We start from the raw sequence: 20,063 nt of genomic DNA on the forward strand, positions 1-20,063 counted from the left end.
TTTAATTGTTTTCATTCTTGTCCTCCTTAAATTATTTGCATTGAGTTTTAGTAGGTAAATTACGGATAAGCTGTACAGATACTGTTGTTTTCTATTTACGTCATCTCGATCTATTCACAGACGCGTTTTTATTTATGCGCATGTCTGTGAAAGGTCTAACGAGACTTTATTTTGTGAAATATATCAATGAATTTATATGTAAATATCAATTTATATAGAAACTATTCAAATCATGAAAAATGTAAACTAAGCTGTTGTATTAAGAATTCGTTATCTGTACATATTATTCTTATCGTTATCATTCGTCCATTTAGTTTTAACAATACCTATAGTAAACTAAACCATAGCTAGTATTTGTATACTAAAACGTAAACTAGATCCACATTTCTACCGCTTTTTATCAATTAAAAAAAATATAAGGTTTTTAATGTAGATCATTAGTATAGACTTTTTGAGACAGAATTTCCTTATAATTTGCTAAAATAAAGATTTTACGATGTTTTTTTTTCAAAAATATAATAAAAAGTATGGGTCACCGTGCTTTTTTTCATGGTATGAGTCGTTGAAAATTGCCTGAATGTGGTTAGATTGTTCATGAAAATACACATTTGTAAGCATAAAAAACATTCTATTAGATAGAATTTTGAAATAAATTGTGAGAAGATATGTTTAATAAAATGTTTTTAGAAAATAAAAAGATAAAATGGTGTCACCGACTTTGTTTTCTTGCTATAAGAAAAAAACAATTCCCTATTAGTCCAGTATAAAAAAAAAATACTAGAAGAGTTATCTCCCCTTAAATGACTCATTTGAAAAAATGATTCTAAACCATAAATGAATCACATTTGTTTTTAAATATTATGAATAATCAAGTTTTCTTCATATGAATAGACAGTCTAACATTTAAATGGTAAATCTGTCTCCAAATTTGCAGATTTGGGCAAATAACTAGACCGATTTTTTGCGATCTAAGATGGCGGTAAACCATGCATCTACCTTAATATTATTAGACACTGCTTAAAATTCGAAGATGCGGTTACCCTAAATATTTCACCTATCTAGATATAGAAAAATGTGGTATAAGTGCAAATAAGACAACCCTATCGGTCCGTTTAAATCTTTTGTAAACGCAAGATAAAAGTATGGTTAGGACAGCAATGATATTTTGCACAGCTTTGTGCAGCATATGCAGACTAGCTCCTTAAGTATATATGGCTACACTATGACGTAGTACAGTTTTTGAGCATATTATGCAGATGTGCGTATCATTTTTTTATTTAGAATTAAGGTAATGTTGACATGAAACAAAACAATATCATTTAGATTTCAATGGAACTATATTTTGGTATGACATACCACCCCACATTATTCCCATGTGTCAAATGATAAGTTTATAAACTGATTTTTCACAGGATTTAACAACATATATGGTATACCATTATAAGTCTTCTATCTAACTACATATATAAAATACCATAACAATGGATGTCTGTTTAGCATATTATCTTAAAAATTACGAAAAGTAATAAATTGAGTTCAGAAAAAATATATTCTACTATTGTATAAATCGTTTTTTGTGGTATTATTTCTTCAAAATACTTATTTCAATTAGATATATACATTACATTTATACGCACCAGTACATTTTGTTTATTCTTCAAATGATTGACTTACAGTAGCTAAGAATACATTAAATTAATGTACCTTTTTATTATTTCTTTTTTGCAGTTTGGAAATACCTCAATAAAATGTATTTTCCTGTAGTTATTATTTTTCTGACTGCATGCATTTCTGGCACATGTTCATATGGATACAGGAGTGGAGTGGCTTCTGGTATTCACCAACTTGGCCGACGTAGATATGAAGGATTTGGACTTAGACCTGGTGTAGGTTCTTTGTTTCTTCTACGAGGCAAACCCAGTGCTGGTTATGGATCAGTGTCTGTAAGTAATGGTGGATATAATAAAGGACCAGTTGCTGTTAGTGGTGGACAAGGCTCTGGATATGGTAACGGAGTTGGTTCAACACTCCCTCTAGGTAATGGAAGTGCCAACGGGACAGTTTCTGGATCTGGACATGAAGCAAACAACAGATTCAGTGGGTACGGTATTAATCCACTTGTTAGCGGTGTCTTCGCTGGTGGAAACGGTGGTGTAATTGCTGATGAAAACGGTGGTAGATTCGGTGGTGAAATCGCTGGTGGAAGCGGTGGTGGATTTAATACTGGAAATGGTGGTAGACAGTCTTTCACAATCGCTCGTGCTCGTGCAAACATTGGAATTAATACTGGAAACGGTGGTAGACTCCCTACTGGATTCGCTGGTGGAAGCGGTGGTGGATTTAATACTGGAAATGGTGGTAGACAGTCTTCCACAATCGCTCGTGCTCGTGCAAACATTGGAATTAATACTGGAAACGGTGGTAGACTCCCTACTGGATTCGGTGGTGGAAACGATGGTGGATTTAATACTGGAAACGGTGCTGTATTTTCTAGTGGATTCGGTGCTGGATTCAGTACTGGAAACGTGGGTGGATTCCCTGGTGGAAACCTCAATGGATTTACTTCTGATAACAATAATGGATTCCCTAATTTTGCTGGGTACCCTACAGAACCACTTGTTAGCGGTGGATACAACGGATACGGTGGATTTGGTGGATTTGTAGGTGGATACAACGGATACGGTGGATATGGTGGATTTGGTGGTGTATACAACGGATACGGTGGATATGATGGATTTGTAGGTGGATACAACGGATACGGTGGATATGATGGATTTGGTGGTGGATATGGTGGATTTGGTGGTGTATACAACGGATACGATAGATATAGTAGATACTTAGCTAGATATGGGCCAGTCTTTGGAGCTAGATATCGACCGAACAAAGGATTGCGCAGGGACATAGGATCAGTTGTTATTAAAGTACGTACCCATACAAAATATAGAAAAAAATCAGACTTTCATATCTCATACATCTCAATGATTGAAGATAAATTGTTACGGTGTTCTGTCGTTAATAAGATGTTCGTTTGTTATATCCTGGTCTCAATTATAAAAAAAAATGTCAAAAGGGTAGAAATAAAGAAAGTAGTCTCTAATGACACTACGTTTAATTTCACAGTTGACGATCGCAGACATTAGTTATAACGTTGGGCTATCTCAGTAGAGATTTCCAGAATATTTCCATCATTGCATTAGCATAGAAACAAAACAACATCTGAAATGTTCATACGAATACACACACACATATGTCATATTTATATATTTGATGTTTTGTATTTACAGGTGAAAGGATTATAAACAAAGTCCCTGAAGACAATGTATTCACAGCAATTTTGTTTATAGATTACAGTCTTCTTTGTAACATGTAATATCATTCTACGACTGTAATATTTAAGCATAACTATATATTTAGTTTATAAATAAAGATTAGTCACTTCAGCAATCATAACTTAATGATCTTAGTTGTCTGAAGAAATTGCTCGGCCAATTTATGTTTTCAATTGACCTTTTATTATTATGGTGATTAAAAATGCATAAAAAAGATACAAGTACATATAAATAAATTCAAAAATAGAATCAGAATAGAAACCATAAACAAAAATTGAAAATTATTCATAAAAAAAAAAAAATATAAACAAATTTTGAAAAAATATTAAAAGAAAATCAACATAAATGCTTCAATTTAAAAATTGAACTAGTAGATATATGTCTAAAAATTTAAAGAGTAAAGGAAATATAAATGAGAAAAAAAAATAAGAAAGTAAAAGAAATGTCTAAAAAAAAATGTGTTAAGGAAATAAAAATGCAATACCAAGTTAGTATGATACATTAAAATATACTGACCGACTTTTGGCCGAAAGTTGAATTGATTACGACATTTTCAACGTTCAAATATCGTGGTATACCCTGGTTTCGCGTGATGGAATGAACTATTTGTGGATTCTTATAAATTCTATATAACTTTTGAACTATTTTAAATATCAGTCTATTTCTCAAATTAATTCTTACATACTTTCATTTTTTTAGCCTGTATGCTAGCAGTGCCTATGTGAAATTATTAAACGACAATAACGTACAAAATTTTCTAACGAAATCAATGAATGTGTTTGTAGATAGAAGATTTTTTGTCTTCTGTTAATTTGTTCCTTTTAAAATTGGAACACGATGATGACTGCTGAAGCCATACTTTGAATATTCTTTTTATAATAAAATTGAGAAAGGAAATGGGGAATAAAGAGACAACAACCCAACCATAGAAAAAAACAACAGCAGAAGTTCACCAACAGGTTTTCAATGTAGCGAGATATTCCCGCACCCGGAATCGTCCTTCAGCTGGCCCCTAAACAAATTTATACTAGTTCAGTGATAATGAACGCCATACTAATTTCCAAATTGTACACAAGAAACAAAAATTGAAATAATACAAAACAAACACAGGCCAGAGGCTCCTCACTTGGGACAGGTGCAAAAATGAAGCAGGGTTAAACATGTTTATGAGATCTCAACCCTCCCCCTATACCTCTAGCCAATGTCTGTTTAGTTCACGTGTCATTGTAAATATATCGGAATTTGATGAGACTGTCATCAAAATAAGAGGTTCAGTGCTTTAAAACAAGGTTTAATCCCCCATTTTCTGCATTTTAAAATGCATGTGCCAAGTCAGGAATATGACAGTTCTTGTCGATTCGTTTTTGATGTGTTTTGTCATTTGATTTTGTAATGTGGTTTCGACTTTCCGATTTAATTTCATCTGAGTTCAGTATTTTTACTTTTTCCCCCTTACCAATGAACGTGTAACCATCAAAAGCAATAACTGCCTGTAAAAAGCACCAGAATGATAATCAGAGAGGTCAACCAATTCTGTTCGGCACGTTTTGGGGTTCTGTTTTTTACCTTCTGATTTTACCGTTGTTCCGCCCATATTTTGGCAATTATGCGGTTGAAGCTTTAAGGCTCTAAATGTTTTTTCTGCAGTTGATTTTTTGTCAGTTCAGTTAATGGGAAACATTTATGGCATAAACCTGTGCAAAATGGCATTAAGCAATTTGATTAGCAGTTGACGTTGTGGCCGTAGGTCTGTCTCTCAACTGACTCATCATTTAAAAGTAGAAAGACAGAATTAGCAGTAAAAGTAAACTAATCATCATTCTTCATCCGTAATCTAAAAATTAGTAAAAGAAAGAGCCTAACAAAAAACAGCTAGACCAACACTAGAATACTGCTGCACAGTTTGGGATCCACACACCTCAGAAAATATATATAGATTAGAACAAAAACAAAGAAGAGCTGCACGATATACTTCCAACAGATATCACAATACCAGCAGTGTATCTAAAATTCTATAAAATCTGAAATGGCAAACCTTACAAGAATGCAGACTAAAAACCAAACTTTCAAAGTTCCATAAAGTCATCTACAAAAAAAAATGTAACACCACCGCAAGATAAACTTCTAAACAAACAGTCTAAAACAAGATCTACGCATCAACCCGATACCTCAAACCAAACCTGTACAGACAACTTTATGGATGCACTCACTCATAAGGTCCTCCTAAAAACATTATATCACCTAAACTAAATGTGCTCATCGTTTTTATCTTATGGTTATAGAAAAAATATATAAATAATGTAAAAATGAAAACTTTAAAACTTAAAACTACCTCATACAGGTATGCGCCGGAAAGCAATCTTCAAAAAATTGATTGAATGTATTCCGTAACTTAAGTAGAAGAAGAAGACTTTTAATTGGGTTAAAAGCCTACCTTGTTTAACATTTTAAACAATTTCTAGATACAATCGCAAAACATGGAATATTATTATTACTCATTTTAATTACATGATTTAATTTTGATTTGTATTATCAATCAGTCCGGTGTCCTTAGCTTGTTATCGTTTGTTGCTGTACATTATTGTTCTTATTGTTATTGGACGAATAACCTAAACGGATATGACGTCAATACCGGTATTTTTATTTATGGCATATTAAAAAGATGACGACTGGCAGTTACACAAAAGGCAATTGACATAAGACTGTCAACTTTGATGTTGTTTTGACCTTGAAGAAAGGTGATCGAATCTACATTAGATGTAAGGGAGGTCATTATAGCCATGACAGTCAAAGAATCTTCAGTGGTGGTAATGACTTTAGTACATTTTCTGGATATCTTATTCGTTCATTTTTTTATCGTTTTGTTGGTTAGTTTTGAAAGGTATTCTGTGACTTTTAGATATAATTAAAACTTACCAAAGATTCCCGAACATAAATTTGCAGTCTACAGCATGTAGACAAGACGCTCGAACCAAAACAAACTAACACATTACAAAATTACAAAGTGTGGTTTTAATGAAATGCTTTTCTGCACTTAAAACATTTATATTTTTTGTAATTCCAGTGTTTGTTTGTTTGTAAAATATAGAAAATAAGATTTGGTATGATTGTGAATGAGAAACATCTTCACACAAGACAAAATAACACAGAATTAAAAACTATAGGTCACCATACGGCCTTCAACAACGAACAAAGCCCATACCGCATAGTCAGCTATACAAAATTTGTTTGCTGGTGGATTTTTTGTCACAGTAAGAAAATCAATTATCGAAACCTCCCATCACCTGCTTCATGTAATAAGTAAAAGCATGTCTTCTCATAACAGTTTTCGGTAAGTGGCTGCAAATTAAACCTTGTCCGTGTTTATCTTTCGGGTGATCTTTTATAAGCGATGCGTCTTGATACCTAACAGGACACATTGAAGTAAATTATTTGAGTGAAATCCTTTGTGTCTTAAAAGGAACTGCCCTATGAATTCACATTCTATGCATTTATGGAGTTCTGTTTTTCATCAAACACGTTTTTCTCATTCCCCGAGTCTTTCATCGTCGATCCAACTACTCCTTCTTCTACAATAGCCTGTAAATTACCAGAAATATTTTCTAACACTTTCAGACATTGTATAATTCAAAACAACATTACCAATATAGCATCTTCTATAAAATAGAAAGCATTTAATTCTAAATTTACAAAAGAAAAACGTAGTAGTACATGTTTTACACGTACTTAAACTTTTGTTCTTCGTCACTGGCTAGTTTTGTGTGGACGAAACGCGCGTCTAGCGTGGCGTATAAAATTTTAAGCATGGTACCTTTTGTTAGCTATAATTCGTGTGTTTCTCTGTCCTATATGTTCTCCCATTTATTTGTATTGTACTCCTGTCTTGTAATGTTGTCTTTTTAATGTTATATCTAACATTGCCATAAAAGCGAGATGTTTGACATGCCACAAAACCATGTTCAAACCCATCATTTGTTTCTTAAAATATCCTGTACCAAGTCAGGAAAATTGTTATTGTTATATTATAAATCGTTTCTGTGTGTGTTACATTTTATTGTTGTGTTTCTGTTGTGTCGTAATTCTCCTCTTATATTTGATGCTGTTTCCTCAGTTTTAATTTGTTACCCAGATTTGTTTTGTTCTCAATCGATTTATGAATTTCAAACAGCGGTAAACTATTGTTGCCTTTATTTGCTATTATTTTGATATTGGGAATATTTCTAGACTGAATGTTTTGGTTTATTATTGCGACTCAACATAAGAAACAGTTTTCTCGATTATCACTTCCCATAAACTGATTATTATATGGGGGTTTTTTTTTTTGTTTTTTTTATCATTTTTTCTTATTTATATTATCTTAAATTCGGCCTTGTATTTGGTTAAAAACCTACATGGTTGAAACAATTTGTAGATACAACTGCATAACATGAAATATCATTATCCCTCCTTCATTTTACATTATTTTATCACTTTACTCAATATTATCTAAGACTTGAGTACTAGTTTATTAAAGAATGTTTTGTCTGATCTTTGAAATATACATTGAATTGTTAAAATATTTGAATAAGCTGCGACATAACCTTTTTGTGCTAAGGTGGCGTTATACAAATAATTATCAATCAATCATTATTATGTTATTGAGTTCAATTATCAATATAGCTAGTGTCCTGAACCTGTTATTCTGTGGTTATAGTTTGTTGCTATATATTATATTTTCATTGTTTTGTACTTAACCAAGTCGATATTTCAATCATTTTACATTAATTTTGTTTTCTTAACAGTGTAATATAAACGTTTAAACTCTTCGCAAAACTGACGGTTTTTTGTGTGTGGGGCTAATAACTGGCGGTAACAGTAGTTTATCGTCTCAATCTCTAGGGCAGAGTTAATAACTGACGGTAACAGTAGTTTATCGTCTCAATCTCTAGGGCAGAGTTAATAACTGACGGTAACAGTAGTTTATCGTCTCAATCTCTAGGGCAGGGCTAATAACTGACGGTAACAGTAGTTTATCGTCTCAATCTCTAGGGCAGGGCTAATAACTGACGGTAACAGTAGTTTATCGTCTCAATCTCTAGGGCAGGGCTAATAACTGACGGTAACAGTAGTTTATCGTCTCAATCTCTAGGGCAGGGCTAATAACTGACGGTAACAGTAGTTTATCGTCTCAATCTCTAGGGCAGAGTTAATAACTGACGGTAACAGTAGTTTATCGTCTCAATCTCTAGGGCAGAGTTAATAACTGACGGTAACAGTAGTTTATCGTCTCAATCTCTAGGGCAGGGCTAATAACTGACGGTAACAGTAGTTTATCGTCTCAATCTCTAGGGCAGGGCTAATAACTGACGGTAACAGTAGTTTATCGTCTCAATCTCTAGGGCAGGGCTAATAACTGACGGTAACAGTAGTTTATCGTCTCAATCTCTAGGGCAGAGTTAATAACTGACGGTAACAGTAGTTTATCGTCTCAATCTCTAGGGCAGAGTTAATAACTGACGGTAACAGTAGTTTATCGTCTCAATCTCTAGGGCAGGGCTAATAACTGACGGTAACAGTAGTTTATCGTCTCAATCTCTAGGGCAGAGTTAATAACTGACGGTAACAGTAGTTTATCGTCTCAATCTCTAGGGCAGAGTTAATAACTGACGGTAACAGTAGTTTATCGTCTCAATCTCTAGGGCAGAGTTAATAACTGACGGTAACAGTAGTTTATCGTCTCAATCTCTAGGGCAGAGTTAATAACTGACGGTAACAGTAGTTTATCGTCTCAATCTCTAGGGCAGAGTTAATAACTGACGGTAACAGTAGTTTATCGTCTCAATCTCTAGGGCAGAGTTAATAACTGACGGTAACAGTAGTTTATCGTCTCAATCTCTAGGGCAGAGTTAATAACTGACGGTAACAGTAGTTTATCGTCTCAATCTCTAGGGCAGAGTTAATAACTGACGGTAACAGTAGTTTATCGTCTCAATCTCTAGGGCAGAGCTAATAACTGACGGTAACAGTAGTTTATCGTCTCAATCTCTAGGGCAGAGTTAATAACTGACGGTAACAGTAGTTTATCGTCTCAATCTCTAGGGCAGAGTTAATAACTGACGGTAACAGTAGTTTATCGTCTCAATCTCTAGGGCAGAGTTAATAACTGACGGTAACAGTAGTTTATCGTCTCAATCTCTAGGGCAGAGCTAATAACTGACGGTAACAGTAGTTTATCGTCTCAATCTCTAGGGCAGAGTTAATAACTGACGGTAACAGTAGTTTATCGTCTCAATCTCTAGGGCAGAGTTAATAACTGACGGTAACAGTAGTTTATCGTCTCAATCTCTAGGGCAGAGTTAATAACTGACGGTAACAGTAGTTTATCGTCTCAATCTCTAGGGCAGAGTTAATAACTGACGGTAACAGTAGTTTATCGTCTCAATCTCTAGGGCAGAGTTAATAACTGACGGTAACAGTAGTTTATCGTCTCAATCTCTAGGGCAGAGTTAATAACTGACGGTAACAGTAGTTTATCGTCTCAATCTCTAGGGCAGGGCTAATAACTGACGGTAACAGTAGTTTATCGTCTCAATCTCTAGGGCAGAGTTAATAACTGACGGTAACAGTAGTTTATCGTCTCAATCTCTAGGGCAGGGCTAATAACTGACGGTAACAGTAGTTTATCGTCTCAATCTCTAGGGCAGAGTTAATAACTGACGGTAACAGTAGTTTATCGTCTCAATCTCTAGGGCAGAGTTAATAACTGACGGTAACAGTAGTTTATCGTCTCAATCTCTAGGGCAGAGTTAATAACTGACGGTAACAGTAGTTTATCGTCTCAATCTCTAGGGCAGGGCTAATAACTGACGGTAACAGTAGTTTATCGTCTCAATCTCTAGGGCAGAGTTAATAACTGACGGTAACAGTAGTTTATCGTCTCAATCTCTAGGGCAGGGCTAATAACTGACGGTAACAGTAGTTTATCGTCTCAATCTCTAGGGCAGAGTTAATAACTGACGGTAACAGTAGTTTATCGTCTCAATCTCTAGGGCAGAGTTAATAACTGACGGTAACAGTAGTTTATCGTCTCAATCTCTAGGGCAGAGTTAATAACTGACGGTAACAGTAGTTTATCGTCTCAATCTCTAGGGCAGAGCTAATAACTGACGGTAACAGTAGTTTATCGTCTCAATCTCTAGGGCAGAGTTAATAACTGACGGTAACAGTAGTTTATCGTCTCAATCTCTAGGGCAGAGTTAATAACTGACGGTAACAGTAGTTTATCGTCTCAATCTCTAGGGCAGAGTTAATAACTGACGGTAACAGTAGTTTATCGTCTCAATCTCTAGGGCAGAGTTAATAACTGACGGTAACAGTAGTTTATCGTCTCAATCTCTAGGGCAGAGCTAATAACTGACGGTAACAGTAGTTTATCGTCTCAATCTCTAGGGCAGAGCTAATAACTGACGGTAACAGTAGTTTATCGTCTCAATCTCTAGGGCAGAGTTAATAACTGACGGTAACAGTAGTTTATCGTCTCAATCTCTAGGGCAGAGCTAATAACTGACGGTAACAGTAGTTTATCGTCTCAATCTCTAGGGCAGAGTTAATAACTGACGGTAACAGTAGTTTATCGTCTCAATCTCTAGGGCAGAGTTAATAACTGACGGTAACAGTAGTTTATCGTCTCAATCTCTAGGGCAGAGCTAATAACTGACGGTAACAGTAGTTTATCGTCTCAATCTCTAGGGCAGAGTTAATAACTGACGGTAACAGTAGTTTATCGTCTCAATCTCTAGGGCAGAGTTAATAACTGACGGTAACAGTAGTTTATCGTCTCAATCTCTAGGGCAGAGTTAATAACTGACGGTAACAGTAGTTTATCGTCTCAATCTCTAGGGCAGAGTTAATAACTGACGGTAACAGTAGTTTATCGTCTCAATCTCTAGGGCAGAGTTAATAACTGACGGTAACAGTAGTTTATCGTCTCAATCTCTAGGGCAGAGTTAATAACTGACGGTAACAGTAGTTTATCGTCTCAATCTCTAGGGCAGAGTTAATAACTGACGGTAACAGTAGTTTATCGTCTCAATCTCTAGGGCAGAGTTAATAACTGACGGTAACAGTAGTTTATCGTCTCAATCTCTAGGGCAGAGCTAATAACTGACGGTAACAGTAGTTTATCGTCTCAATCTCTAGGGCAGAGTTAATAACTGACGGTAACAGTAGTTTATCGTCTCAATCTCTAGGGCAGAGTTAATAACTGACGGTAACAGTAGTTTATCGTCTCAATCTCTAGGGCAGAGTTAATAACTGACGGTAACAGTAGTTTATCGTCTCAATCTCTAGGGCAGAGTTAATAACTGACGGTAACAGTAGTTTATCGTCTCAATCTCTAGGGCAGAGCTAATAACTGACGGTAACAGTAGTTTATCGTCTCAATCTCTAGGGCAGAGTTAATAACTGACGGTAACAGTAGTTTATCGTCTCAATCTCTAGGGCAGAGTTAATAACTGACGGTAACAGTAGTTTATCGTCTCAATCTCTAGGGCAGAGTTAATAACTGACGGTAACAGTAGTTTATCGTCTCAATCTCTAGGGCAGAGTTAATAACTGACGGTAACAGTAGTTTATCGTCTCAATCTCTAGGGCAGAGCTAATAACTGACGGTAACAGTAGTTTATCGTCTCAATCTCTAGGGCAGAGTTAATAACTGACGGTAACAGTAGTTTATCGTCTCAATCTCTAGGGCAGAGTTAATAACTGACGGTAACAGTAGTTTATCGTCTCAATCTCTAGGGCAGAGTTAATAACTGACGGTAACAGTAGTTTATCGTCTCAATCTCTAGGGCAGAGCTAATAACTGACGGTAACAGTAGTTTATCGTCTCAATCTCTAGGGCAGAGTTAATAACTGACGGTAACAGTAGTTTATCGTCTCAATCTCTAGGGCAGAGTTAATAACTGACGGTAACAGTAGTTTATCGTCTCAATCTCTAGGGCAGAGCTAATAACTGACGGTAACAGTAGTTTATCGTCTCAATCTCTAGGGCAGAGTTAATAACTGACGGTAACAGTAGTTTATCGTCTCAATCTCTAGGGCAGAGTTAATAACTGACGGTAACAGTAGTTTATCGTCTCAATCTCTAGGGCAGAGCTAATAACTGACGGTAACAGTAGTTTATCGTCTCAATCTCTAGGGCAGAGTTAATAACTGACGGTAACAGTAGTTTATCGTCTCAATCTCTAGGGCAGAGTTAATAACTGACGGTAACAGTAGTTTATCGTCTCAATCTCTAGGGCAGAGTTAATAACTGACGGTAACAGTAGTTTATCGTCTCAATCTCTAGGGCAGGGCTAATAACTGACGGTAACAGTAGTTTATCGTCTCAATCTCTAGGGCAGAGTTGCATCATATCACATTTTCAGATCTTTAACTAAAAGGTTTTGGCTCGCATAGTTATATTTTCTGCAATTTATATTAAAACAAATCATTAAAAATTAATATGGCCTTTAGTTTTGAGCTTTACCTCGTGCGAGATTTTCCAGAAACATTTGCCATACGTTCTGTAACACGATTAAACAGCTGTTACATAGTGACACGAAAATGTTAAACATATCAAGTTATCATTTAATAACAAACAGAAACTGTACTTGTGCATATGTGAATAAAAGAACTTTTCTACAATCACAGGTTAAAACCTCTTTGTTTTACGTTGCAATCCAGTTTTCAAGTGGAATAATGTACATAATTCCACTCATATCATTTATTCTTTTGTCGTTACCAGGGCATATATGTGTCGTCAACAGCTCATTTAGCTCTGAACTTGGTAAGTTATCATCAAACCTATCTTATAATTTTTTTATTTTGTACAATCATGTAAAGTTTTTGGTAAACGCAAAATCATTGCATGATATTCTACATTTAGCTACAATGTGAAATACATTTAGTACCAACAATCTAAGAAATTACTGTTTCTGATCTTGTGAACTTAATTAACAGAAATATCTAACGATGTAGAGCATAATCTTTAGTTTCTTTCAACAAACAGATATGAATATTCAAATATTTTAATCCGATGAAGTGAATTCAAAAATCTTTCGGACGCATACAACTAAACTAGCGTTTTTAACTACATTTTTACAAAGTTGTATTTCTATATTAACAGAGTCATTGTTTGATGACATTATTAGAATAATACAGAAGCTGAAAGGAACAGGTACTGATTTTTATTTTTGTTGGTATTTTTATGTCGTATATTATTTTCTTCATGCTTCGTTCATCTGTGTTGGTTCACATGCTTTTTTTCGTATTATATTTATAGTTTTTTTTGCTTGAAATAATTCTTATTTTTAAATTTTGAACTTCTTAAAATTGGTTAACTAATTTATACCCCCTCGACATTTAGATATCTGGTGCTTGAACAAATTATATAGAAGCTTACTATTTGGTTTGAATGATTATCATTTAGCGTATTGTTTCTTTATAGAAAAATGCTTTTAAATAAATTAAATATTTACTATAAATATGTCAATATCAATATAAAAAGCTCTATATTATTTTTTTAAGGGCATGTAGGACAAGGAGGAGATCTGATGCAAAAAGACATACCTGCATTCTCCGCTTATCTGGATTTTGTACAATATGTACCACCCAACGTTATTGTAAAATTCAATAAGGTTTGGACGAATAACCTGAACGGATATGACGTCAATACTGGTATATTTACTGCTCCAATGCGAGGTCTTTATCACTTCTCTGCAGTTTTCATGTCAGAAATGGGGAAAACATTATATCTACATTTATGGCATAATAAAAAAATGACGGCTGGCAGTTACACAAACGGCGATGGGCTTAAGACTGGTACCTTTGATGTTGTTTTGACCTTGAAGAAAGGTGATCGAATCTACATAAGGTGTAAGGGAGGTCATTATAGCCATGACAGTCAAAGAATCTTCAGTGATGGTGATAACTATAGTACATTTTCTGGATACCGTATCGCCTAATAAATGTATAAGTAAAAATAATTTTGTATTCTTTTTTTATTTTCAAATATTTTGGCATTAAACATAATTGAAGAGACATTTTCAAATGCGCATCTTGTGCAGAAAATTCGCTAATAGGTAGCGTTAATATAATAACGTCTCATAGGAAGATAGTTTTAAGCTGTTAACGTTCTAGAAAACTATCAGTTTCCGGGGTTATAGCCATCAATGAGTCGGTCATTCGTTTCTTGAAAACAATCCAGATAACGTGTTATTAAAAATTTCTACAAATTATTGTGAGTTCATAATATATAACTTTTATATCATAATGTTTGTATGTTGTCTTTTAAAGACTTGTTTGTTCGTTCATAGTTTTGGTTTTGTTGGTTATGTTTGTAAGGCTTTCTGATTCATCAAGACACCCGCATATAAATGTCCAGTCTATAGCATGTATGCATTACCCTCGTATCTCCTCTTACATTTAATGAGTTTCCCTCAGTTTTAGTCTGTTACCCCGATTTTGTTCTTTCCATCGATTTACGAGTTTTGAAAAGCGGTTTACAACTTTTGCCTTTATATACCGCTCGATTCAAAGCAGTTTCAAAGCAAAATCTGATCGCCAAATACGGCTACGGCGATTTATTTCTGGGGATTAGAAAAAAAACTTGGTAATAATATTACACGTATCACAGGCCCAGTAATAAGCAATAAAATTATGATAACTGGGTTTGCGGTACACTCGTATGCTTAACGTTCACAAGCAGTACCATAGACCTTGTAAAAGTTTGAGATGTAATATGTGAGCAAGAACTGAAATTTACTAAAAAGACAAAACAAGAAATTATGCCTTTTAGGATATCTGTCTGTCTTTCTCTAACAATATACAATAAGTCAAGTGTGTGAATCAATTCTAAATATTGAGCACATTAAAGTCAATTTGCTTTTATTTTGAGTGGTTATCTAGACCTTTCATAGAATCATCAACGAGCTGACAATAAAATATTCACTGCTCAAATGTTGAGAAATACTTCTATATGATGTCAACAGATCAAAAAATCTAAATAATCTTACAAGAAACTTGTAGTAGAAATATTTATAAGCTTTAGATGCAGGAATAACCAAACATATATCGTGAAGAGATTATAGACATTTTACAGCTTCTTTTACTATGACTTTGCTCGGTCATTCAAACAGCTTTCAACTTATGATTTTGAAGTTTTATCAGACACCTGATTGTTTTTAACACATTCTGACAAAGTGTTGAGTCAATCAACTTCTTCACGTTTAGCTTTAAAACTATTTTGATCTTAGCGTCACTGATAAGTCTTATTTAGACGAAAAGCGTGTCTGTCTGGCGTATTGAATTATAATCCTGGTACCTTCAGTAACAAGAAGCCAATGCTCTGACGTAGTCCTCCATGGAATCTATAATAATTTGAAAGTTATGTTTCTAATAGATGTTTGGAGTTCTCTGACAATGAGACATCACCTTTCGGAGAAGATCATATATAATCATGTTCAGATCCCCAAAAATAACATGATAAGAGGGGCTGTAAATACCAGACGAAGACGAAATGCTAGGTAATAATAATTGTTTCAAATCAAGGTCATGCAAAAGAGGGGCAAAAAATACCAGAGGGACATTCAAACTCATAGATCGAAATTAAACTGACAACCCCATGGCTTAAAATAAAAATGACAAACAGACAAACATACAAACATAAAAATCATAGTACACCATACACAACATAAAAAATAAAAGACAAACCAACACGAAACAAACCACTCACGGGGGTGATATGCTTGCGTATAGTTAATCATATTGGTCTTCATGATAAACCGACAGGCATTTTAATGCGGGAATGAATTTATCATAAAGATTGTCTTCAAAACTGATGTCCACATTCAACTTTTTTTTGAAAACAACAAATGAGCAAATCCGGTAAGACCCTTATTTGTCACCAAAATAGAGAAATTTTACAAAATTGTTAAAATGCAAACTTCTAGTTATCTATTGGAAAGACGAATGGTTCTGCTACATAAATATGTGCTGTTTTAAATTTTTTACAATTTTAGCATTTTAGTTTGATTTTTGACGGCTTTCGTCTTAAATAAACTGGCCGCATTTGTGTTCATTCAAAATATTGAAATCTAAGTTGTATTTGATGATAATACATAACATATATAAAGGTTGAGGATGAACACGGATGCGACCACTTTCATTTTTGACAAAAACGATCTGAAAATTGACATTTTTTTGCATATTTGATAGATTTTCCATAATTAAGCTTTATAGTGTTTATATAAATTACCATGTCTAACACAGCTACACTGAAATAGTATTGTTATTAGTTTACACAACACAATGCTTCAATACTGCATTCATGTACAATTTGAAGACCACGTGAACTCTCGATCAGTTATTTTTTTATCTTTGGCTTAATCATAAAAATTATCATTCACTGTTAAAAATAATGTTGAACCTATAATGTGTGGAAAAGAAAACACCTTTCTACCTCATCATCTAAGACTTGTATAATAATTCAAAGGAGTAAATAAACCAAAACAATTTCTAAATTCTCTGAAAAGTCATGCTATCACTAACAATGATCATCATCAATTTCACGGTTCAGTGAATCTTTAATAAAATATCAAATCAGTTTAGGTTAAGAAACGTACCGTATTCTTATATAAAATTGAGCTATGTATAATTGTTCTAATATATTTAATAAATATAACTAACTTAATAGACATACGTCATTAATTATTTTCCCCTAGATATTCAATAACTAATTTATGGATACTTAATTACTGTAGATGGAGTAAATTGTTAACAGCAAAAGTGCAATAAAACTTTAATTTTAAAAAAAATGTATGGGTCTTTAATAGTTTTGCTCATTGTTTAAGGACGTAATATTACCTCATCTTCCAGATCATGTCTTTAAATAGCTTTATGATGAGGATAATAATACAGATATACGATGTGGTAAAAATGTCAGTGTGACCACTCTCCGCCCAAGTCATAACTTGTATAAGTGAACCAATAAAGTTCATAGTCCGGTATTCAACACGAAGCCTTGATTCAAACCGACCAGAAAGCTATAGAGGTCCCCGTAAATGACTAGTTTAAAACCATTCAAACAGGAAAACCAACGATCAAATGGATATGAGAAAACAAAAACACTATAGAAACACATTAACAAACGACCACCAATGAACATCAGCTTTCTGACTTAGGACAGGTGCAAACAATTGCAACGGATTTATTTTGCTGATGTTTTCGAAAAAATGTTCAATATTGGTATCCAAAACTTGTGAACTCTATTCAAGGTAAATCATCGACATGTCACCGACTTAATGCGTTCAAATTCGTCTTTTCAAACCTTTTCCAAAGATCCTTCGTTAAAGTTATTTTCCTATGTCATAATAACTTAATAACATTGCCATTTACGCTTTAAAACCGAATTCATTAAAATGATAAACTGGGTCTACGTTAACAGCTGGTATTGATAGCAATTGGACTGACCGTAATGGTTTGAATCATAGCCAGCTATACCAAATCAAAATATTACATAGTCATCGTATGAACTTGAAAATCAATAATATCAGAATATTATGCACTTTTGCTTAGTCGTTTATTTGACTGAGTACTTTTCATCAGCTCCTCTAAAACTACTGCACCAATTTTTTCAAAACTTTCTAAATTTTATTTTTTTAATTGCTGTAATAATCATTTGGGTATCTTGTTTAACAAATTATTCCAAATGACCCCGCTTGTCAACAGTAATTGACACCATGACAAAAATAAGACAATGGGGAATAAAGTTTTTTCTATTATCTTATAACCACTATAGAAGGAGAAATCTGACTGGTTCAACGCATCAACCTGATGTCTCTTTACAACTTTGATATGTTTTATTGCTTTAAACTTTACATTTTTGGGGAGTTTTTTGACCTATCAAATTAAAATTATAATATATAGATAAAAACTTTAAATTTCAAAAGTCACAAGCAAGATAGGATAATATATAAGTCTAATGAGGTAAATCGTCAGTCGACTCTTTTTCAAAAATAATGCGTCAATGAGGCCAATATCATAGTTTTGTACGTCATACACAATTTTCGTCTACTCATCAATAAAGTTATATGACGAGTATAACTAATTTTGGCATTATTTCTTGTTATCTTAACAAAATCTCAGGAGAAAATGATACACAAAGACATAAATAAACACATTTTAAGTGTGTTGGTAAGTTTGTGTGATCAAAACTTATAGATAACATTTTGTATTCCCGACGTTAAAAATTACCTAAAAACCCGTACAATTTTAGTACATACTTTAGGTAGTATACCATTATGAAATATCTCCTAAAAAAGATATGCCTGGAAATGAAAACTAGATTTTTACAAGATACTTGAAAACTCAAGTAAACACTATGGTTTCATTGAGGTACAGAAATACAGTCATGACTTGTATTTGATCTTCTAAGCTTGTCAAAGTGGGGCGTTAGTTTTGCTGTGCGAGAAATGTCCAACCATGTCCAGTCATAATTGAATATCCGATGCTTCTTGTTGGGAGAGTGAAACGGTCTCAGCAAACCTTCGGGTCAGTATTTGGCCTTATGAAAGACTAAATGTCTGTCCATGTTAAATATAATCTATATCATATCTTTTAATTGTAAGTCAATACTAAATTTGTTGTACCTATCTTCCATTCCAGTAGAAAACCGTTCTATACTATCTATTGTTAATAGATTAATCTTGAAGAATAAAGAAATACTTACCACTGAGTCTAAAACATATATCAATCAATAAATTTTAAATAAAGTTCAAGAAATATTAAGTACCCTAGATTTTTTCTTATTTTAGTCTGAGTAATCACAATTTCCCTAAAATGTGCAATAGCTCAGAAAAATAGCTTCTTATTTCCCTAATTGAACAACGATATCATTACTGCGGACTTAAAAAAAACAAATTGAATTGAAATTTGTTTTACGTGTCCTCTTTTTTATAACTTTATTTCACGAGAAACATTACTCTCGAAAGCCTTTTTTATCAGGATCTTTACAAAAGAAGATTAAGTTTCTAATACAATACTAACTAAGTCTGAATATGAATAGAATCATATATTTGAGACAGGGAAAAGAAATACACATTAAATTTATAAATGAGTTATCTGTCTTTGTACTTGTTATCTCTTTCTTTTATATTTTTCTCTATATTTGACTGCCTTTCTTTTGGTGACGATCTGATAAAGTAAATTATAAAATGAAGATGTATTATCTTACTACCACGTGACAAGTGCCATTTTGATGGCCGTAAAGCTACATACAGATCTGTAGTCACTTCAGTCTTTAGCTAGAGAATGGTATAGCCATCAAAGCCTATGATTGTTCTTACTAATTCCACTGTTTAGAGCAATTATATTTGATCAACAACTCAATGATAAACTTCGAACTTTATTTAAACTTTTTACTGATTGAAGCGTCACTGATGATGATTCTATAGACGAAACGCGTACCAAATTTATCAGGATGCGTTGATGTATATTGTAAACCAAATAATTTCCAATCTGTCTGACTTTGAGACTCATCAGTTACTTGGAGATAGACATTCAAGAACCACATGTCCTACAAACTATACTCAGAAATGTTTGTTTTACAAGCTGTTCCTAATGAACACGGAAAGGGTAAATGTATCATTTTACCATTAAGTAGGGCTCCGTGTAAAAATCATGCAGCCATCAATGATATGGTGATACATGGTCAGA

The 20,063-nt window shown here is 33.8% G+C and overlaps 2 protein-coding genes across 2 annotated transcripts; both read left to right on the forward strand.

Annotated features, from left to right (window-relative positions):
• Positions 1 to 1,748: 1,748 nt before the first annotated feature.
• Positions 1,749 to 3,299, forward strand: LOC134693534 (uncharacterized). The gene is made up of 2 exons (XM_063554372.1): positions 1,749 to 2,921; positions 3,285 to 3,299. Exons 1-2 carry the CDS (start codon positions 1,749 to 1,751, stop codon positions 3,297 to 3,299), a joined length of 1,188 nt encoding a protein of 395 aa, XP_063410442.1.
• A 9,729-nt stretch (positions 3,300 to 13,028) lies between these two features.
• Positions 13,029 to 14,314, forward strand: LOC134693396 (complement C1q tumor necrosis factor-related protein 6-like). The gene is made up of 3 exons (XM_063554192.1): positions 13,029 to 13,137; positions 13,477 to 13,527; positions 13,878 to 14,314. Exons 1-3 carry the CDS (start codon positions 13,050 to 13,052, stop codon positions 14,312 to 14,314), a joined length of 576 nt encoding a protein of 191 aa, XP_063410262.1. The 5' UTR covers positions 13,029 to 13,049.
• Positions 14,315 to 20,063: the final 5,749 nt, after the last annotated feature.

Source organism: Mytilus trossulus, chromosome 12, assembly GCF_036588685.1.
Source record: "Mytilus trossulus isolate FHL-02 chromosome 12, PNRI_Mtr1.1.1.hap1, whole genome shotgun sequence".
In the NCBI taxonomy this organism is placed as follows: Eukaryota; Metazoa; Mollusca; class Bivalvia; order Mytilida; family Mytilidae; genus Mytilus; species Mytilus trossulus.